This window comes from Carcharhinus amblyrhynchos, chromosome 5 (assembly GCF_965287045.1).
Source record: "Carcharhinus amblyrhynchos chromosome 5, sCarAmb.v2.hapA, whole genome shotgun sequence".
Classification (NCBI taxonomy): Eukaryota; Metazoa; Chordata; class Chondrichthyes; order Carcharhiniformes; family Carcharhinidae; genus Carcharhinus; species Carcharhinus amblyrhynchos.
In genome coordinates this window covers 49250208-49257075 of record NC_137328.1, presented here as the reverse complement: position 1 = coordinate 49257075, position 6868 = coordinate 49250208, and the positions used below count along the sequence as shown (strand labels likewise).

Here is a 6868-nt window from a genome sequence, read left to right as displayed (position 1 = left end):
TCATCTTTAACATGGGTCCAGGGGCATCTGGGATTTTCTCGGTTCCTTGAGCCTGGTCTTTGACTCATGATGTTCTTTAATATTTTAGTTTAGCCAACTTAAGTCTAAAACACATGCATAGCCCTTTGTAGCTTTAAGGCTTCAATTCTCATGGATCTTTTTCCAACCTACAGTTTCCCAGTCTATTTACTGGAACTGTTGAAGCCACACATTTCACAGCTGTCTGAGTATTCTCTCTGATGGGAACAACTTTCTAGCAAAGTGCCTGACTGTTCAGTTAGGTGACTAAAGCAATAAGTCTGGACTGGTGAATCAGTAAACATAGGGAAAACGTGAGATGAGATTTCAATTTAGCACGTAAAGCTTTGATTTATGATGGTAACAATGATATCCTCTATAATTAGAGGGTCACGAAGAGCCCATTAGTACAACAAAGGTTAGGATCAGGTTAAAAATAAATGCTTAGACAACAATCAGTATAAAATTTTATTGTGGTACACATTTTGACAATATATAAAACAAACTTTGACTCGTGATTTTTGGTTTTATTATGCAGCTGGCAAGTCAACTGCGAGATTATAATGGTGCCTACATTTTAACTCCAATGAAAATACCAGTCGCAATTCCACATATTGTTACATATCTGACTACGTGTTGTGCAATTTTCCAATGCACATGTACAGTGCAGTTATAAAGTAGAGGTATATAACAAATGCATCTGTAAACTGACAAGCCCCTTCCCTTGGAAAAAAATCAAAGGTAGGAAAGACTTGATGTTCTTAAGTCCTGGATAGAGTAATGCATTGAATTTAACAGTAAAAAGCACACAGATTACAAAAATAACCTACCCAATCACCAAGAGTGCAGAACAATTTTAAAGCACAATTTCCTTTCCATCTTTCATGCAATTTTTAAACAAAATAGCTCTTCAGCAATTGCTTTGCAGTTATAAACATTCAAAAAAATCTTGCACATTTCTTACACTTAGTGTTGCAAATCCTGTAAACTAGTATTAAAATGGACATGAAACCAATTTCACCTGAAAACTAACAAATCTCTAAACAAATCTTCGGAACAGCACAGAAATGTCACACTTCTTCGGATTTCCTATGCTTGCCAATACAAAAGAATGCTGATGGTAATCTTCAGTAATGTCATGTCAAATAGAAATCTGTAAGTTTACTGTTCATATTGTTGCATGACAAGGTTATCACAGATTTTAAAAGTAACACAGCAGAACCCTGATGGAAGCACAACTCATTTGCTGAGAAATGTAATGCACATTATCACATTAAGGATTGGACTGGTACATTGCAACATTGAGTGGGACCATGTACATACTTATCTAGATCCCACAGTATGTTATTATAATTTGGAACTAAAAGGATCTATAGAAGTAATCTATAAATTATTTGGGGCTGAGAAACGTAGTCACAACCTCATCCAGTGAAAGATGAACAAAGGTTGAACAGGTAGCATTACGGAATTGCACACAGCCATCATGTCATCCAGTTGCACTATAATGTCCAACCCTTCCCAACATACAATTTCTTTCTAATTCCAACCAAAATTAAACATACTATTACCACATTTAAAATGAGTTGATCACATGGCCAATAAGCAATTTTTAAATCTAAAAATAAGTTGATTAGCACAGCCACCTCCATCTTAATATCAAACAGAATCAATAACTTAGGAAATAACACATCCATGTCAATGTCAATGAGGGTAACTGTTTTTCTAAATATGTGGCAAGCACAAAAAAATGCCAAATTCTCATATAGCGGATACGAAAACGTTTTATAGTATAATTAGCAAAGTTGGTAATCTTAAATAGGCAATACATTTTAGCTCCTTACACAAAGTTAAACCTATACACCACGTTCTCATTTAAATATGAATTAACCAACCCATACCTTTAGGAACTTCCCTACAGTTCATTACTTTTAGGCACACAGTTGTTATGAATGTTGCAAAAAATACATTTATTATTACAAAATGAAGAGAAAATTCGGATAAGAAACTGTAGGATAGAAAGTTTTCTGGCCCTTAGCTGACCACACTTCGTAACAATCATTTTTTTTGCACCTATTTGCAAGACAAATGTACTCAAATTCATTTGTACAATTTCCATAATTTTAACAAAGTATGTAAAAAAGGTTTGAGTTCATTTACGGTAGTTGGGCATCCTTATTTTCAGTAGATAGTGATCTGTTTCTGCACATTCTGCAAATACAGTCCTTTAGGGTATGACGTCCCTGTGCGATTTCTGGTCCATAAAAGATCATAAGTATCAGGAAATCCTAGTGAAGGATGCATTCCGAAGCTTCCTGGATTAATGCTGCTGCTCTATCCAACTCTTCCTCCGTTAATTCTACAGTAACCACCACTCGCACACTAAGAATCCAATTAAAAAGCCATGTTATTTCCAGTATGATTACATTGGGTCCACTTGTCTACAAGAGTCAATAGTATAAACAATTCTAAATTATTTGTAACAAAAGTATTCTACAGGCTATTCCTTTTAGTCATGTAAAATGGGAATGTATACTCCAGTTTTTTACTTTATTTAAGTACTTCAGATACCAAATCTTAAAGAAACGTAGATCCACAAATATGACTTGAACCTTATAGCTAAACCACCACTTGAGGAACCTCAGCCTTTGCAATTGTCCAACACATTTGAGGTGCTCACCTGTGTACGGAAGAAAGTGGGGCTGCAGAATGGATGAGCGAATTGACCCTGGCATCAGGCCATTCAAGAGGGGGGACTAAACAGGAACATAGTGATAGTACAGTATAATCAGAGGAATAAACAATTCTCTGCAAGAGCCCAGACAGCTGTGTTGTTAGGGTTCAGGACATCGGTTCTGGACAGAGAAACTTACAGTGGAAGTGGAAGAATCAGCTGACGTGCTCCACCTTGGTACCAACAACACAGATAGGACCAGACGAGGAAAGAGGTTCTGGATTATTTCTTCAGCTATGAGCAAATTGGCATAGGGTAAATAAGATTAGGGAGTTGAATGTGCGGTTCAAAGATTGGTGTGGTAGAAATGGGTATCAATTCATGGAATACTGGCATTAGTGTTGGGGAAAATGGAAGCTGTACAATTGGGATGGTCTTCACCTGAATCATGCTGAGACCAGTGTTCTGGCAAGTCACGTAGGTAGGGCAATAGAGAGGACTTTAAACTAAAGAGAAAGGGTAAGGATCAAGTGCGGGAAGATGTGATCAAGGCGGTGGGGGGTATGTGTGCAAGGGGGAAGATAGCAATAAGAAATGATAACCGAAATGAGGCAGGAAGAGACAGAGCAAACATACTTCAGTGTGCAAGCAAATTAAGTATAGTAAGAAGTCTCACAACACAAGGTTAAAGTCCAACAGGTTTATTTGGCAACATTAGCTTTTGGAGTCTCAAGCTCCTTCATCAGGCGAGTGAGGACTTGTGTTGTAACTGCCGGCACCAAGTGGAGAAGATCGCACACATCAACACAGTCATCAAATTGTGAACACAAGTCCTCACTCACCTGATGGAGCTTGAGACTCCAAAAGCTACTGCTGCCAAATAAACCTGTTGGACTTTAACCTGGTGTTGTGAGACTTCTCACTATGCTTACCCCAGTCCAACGCTGGCATCTCCACATCAAAGCAAATGAAGCCAAAAATTGTAAAATGTGGAAAAGACATAATTAAAATGTTCTGTATCTGAATGCATGCAGCATTCTTAATGGAACAGATGAATTAACAGCTCAAATAAAAATACACATGATTTGATAGCCTTAGAGGCTAGGTTCCAAGATGACAAAGGCTGGGAGCGGAATATTCAAGGACCCATGACTTCTGAAAAAGGCAGAAAGCTAGGAAGGGGGGGGTAGCATAAGGATGATATTAGTACCTTTGAGAAAGATGACCTTACTTCTAAAGATGAAGATTGGAATCAGTTTGAATAGAGAGAAAAAAGACTAAAGGTAGGGTGTCACTCACGAGAGCAATTTACAGGCATTGTCAACATAACTGCACTGTAGGACAGAGTATGCAGGAAATAACGGAGGCATACGAGTAAGTTATGATTATAATCACAGTGGCACAACGGTTAGCACTCCTGCCTCAAAACATCAGGGACCTGGGTTCGATTTCTGGCTTGGATCACTGTCTGTGTGGAGTGCGCACACACTCTCCATGCCTGCGTGTATTTCCTCCAGATGCTCCAGTTTCCTCCCACAGTCCAAAAAACATGCTAATTAAGTGCATTGGCCATACTAAATTCTCCCTCAGTGTACCCAAACTGTCGCCAGAGTGTGGCAACTAGGTGATTTTCACAGTAACTTCACTGCAGTGTCAATGTAAGCCTACTTGTAACAATAATAAATAAACTTAATTTAATTATACATATAGATTGGGTGAATTGGATTGGCAAAAATAGCCTGGAAGATTGTCCCAAAAACCCTTTATGAATTAATGTCTGAGACCAGCAATTCTGGAGCCAACCAGAGAACAGGCTATTCTAGATCTACATCTAGATCAGGCTATTCTAGATCTGGTCATGTCCCATTAGACAGGATTAATTAATGACCTCATAGTCAATATATCCGTAGGCTGAATATATGACTGAATTTCGCATACAGCTTGAGGGAGAGAAGAGTAGGTCTAAGACTAATGTTCTAATTATGAACGTACGAAAACAGAGCTTGATAAAGTGAACTGGGAAATTAAGGGATGAGTCACAGAGGTGAAGTGGCATTTATTTAAGGAGATATATGTAGAAGCATGCATAGAAAATAGCACTAGGTCATTTAGCCCTTTGAGACTGCTCTGCCATTCATTATCATAGTTGATCATCAAATTCAATATTCTGATCCTGCCTCTCCTCCACATCCCTTGATCCCTGTAGCTCTAATTTCTTCTTGAAATCTCACAATGTTTGGGCCTCAACTACTTTCTGCGGTAATAAGTCCCACAGATTCAGCACTTGGTGGGTGAAGAAATTTCTCCTCACCTCAGTTATAAAACCCTTGCATCATGCTCAAACCATGACCCCTAATTCTGGACTCCCCCACCATTGGGGACATTTTTTCTGAATCTACCCTGTCTAATTTTGTCAGAATTTTATAAGTTTCTATGAGAAATTCTTCTAAATTCCGGTGAATATAATTCTAACTGACTTGGTCCTACCATCCCGGGAATCAGCCTGGCAAACCTTTGCTGCACTCCCTCTGTAGGAAGAATGTCTTTCCTCAGTTTAAGGGTACCAAAATTGCAAACGATCCTCCAGGTCTGGCTTTACCAACACCCTATACAGTTGTAGCAAAACATCCTTAATCCTATACTCAAATCCTTTCACTATGAAGGCCAACACACCATTTGCCTTCTTTACTATTCATACCATCATAGTTACATTTATTGAGATTCATGGCCCTGATTTCACTATCCACCTTGATAAAGAATTCTATCATATTAAAGGTCAAACATTCCAAGGATTCTCTCACAACTAGATTGCCAGCTAACCCTTTCTCATTGCACAATACCCAGTCCAAATGGTCTGTTCCCTTGTTGGTCCCTCAACGTACAGCTCCAGAAAACCATCCTCTATATGCTTCAGAAATTTCTCCTTTATTGTACTGTGACTAATTTCATTCATCCAATCTATAGGCAGATTAAGTCACCCATAATCACAGATGTTCCTTTATCACACTTACCTCTGATTTCCCATATTATGCTATTCCCAACATTACTACTGCAGTTTGATTGTATATATACCACCCCCACTAATGTTTTTTGCCTCTTGGTGTTTCTTAACTCGACCCATAAAGATTTTACATCATCTGTGCTATACCCTTCCTCAATATTCTATCAATATCTTCTTTAATCAACAATACAACTCCATCACTTTTTCCTGTCTGTTGATTCTTCTTAAGTGCCAAATAGCACACAGCATTTAGTTCCAATCCTTGGTCATTTTGGAGCCATGTCACTTTAATCCCAACTAAATCATGCCCCATTTACATCTATCTGCATAGCTAATTCATTCATTTTATTTTGAATGCTCAGTGTGCTCAGGTCCAAAACCTTAAGGCTAGTCCTTTTGACATTCCGTGCCCATGCCTAGTATTTTTTTTTAAAAACTGTGTCCTAATCTGATTCTGGCCCTTGATTTCTCTACCTTTATTCTCCCTGCTGTTTTTTACCCCTGTTCTCGATTCCCCTTGCTCCAAATCCTTACACAGGGTCCCTCCCCACTACCACATTAGTTTAAACCCTCCCAGCCACTAGCAAGTAGTCTCCCAAGGTCATCAGTCCCAATCCTGTCCAGGCGTAACCCATTCAGTTTGTACAGGTCCGCTCCACCCACGCCAGTCCCATTGCCCCAAGACTCTGAAATCCTCCCTCCTCACACCATCCCATATTTCCTGATGTTTCTACTCTGGCAAGCATGTGGCACTGGTAGTAATCCTGAGATAATTACCTTTGAGGTCCTACTTCTCAACTTGTTTCTTAGTTCTCTATATTCTGCCTCATCCCTTTTTTTTTTGAAACCCATGTTGTTGGTACCAATCTGTGCTCAACAACTGGCTGTTCACCCTCTCTCCTTCAGAACGTCTGCAACCTGCTCTGAGACATCTTTGACCCTCAAACCAGGGAAGCAACACACGATCCGGGAGTCTCTTTTGCGGCCACAGAAACGTCTTGTCTATTCTCCTCACATAAGAATCCTATATTACTGCATTTTTATGCTTTTTGTTCCACCCCTGTGTAGCAGAACCAACCGTAGTGCTCTGAATTTGGCTGCTGCTGTTATCCCGAGAAGCCATTCCCCTCAAAAGTATCCAAAATGGTATATCTATTTTGCAGAGGAAGAGCCACAGG

The 6868-nt window shown here is 39.2% G+C and overlaps 1 protein-coding gene across 1 annotated transcript in view; it reads right to left on the bottom strand.

The window, feature by feature from the left end:
• Nucleotides 1-473: 473 nt before the first annotated feature.
• Nucleotides 474-6868, bottom strand: part of sptlc1 (serine palmitoyltransferase, long chain base subunit 1) — a 46377-nt gene continuing 39982 nt past the window's right edge. Inside the window, exon 15 of the mRNA XM_080188745.1 lies at nt 474-2397. Coding sequence (XP_080044871.1) covers nt 2304-2397 — 94 coding nt within the window. The 3' untranslated portion in view covers nt 474-2303. The remainder of the gene's footprint in view (nt 2398-6868) is intronic.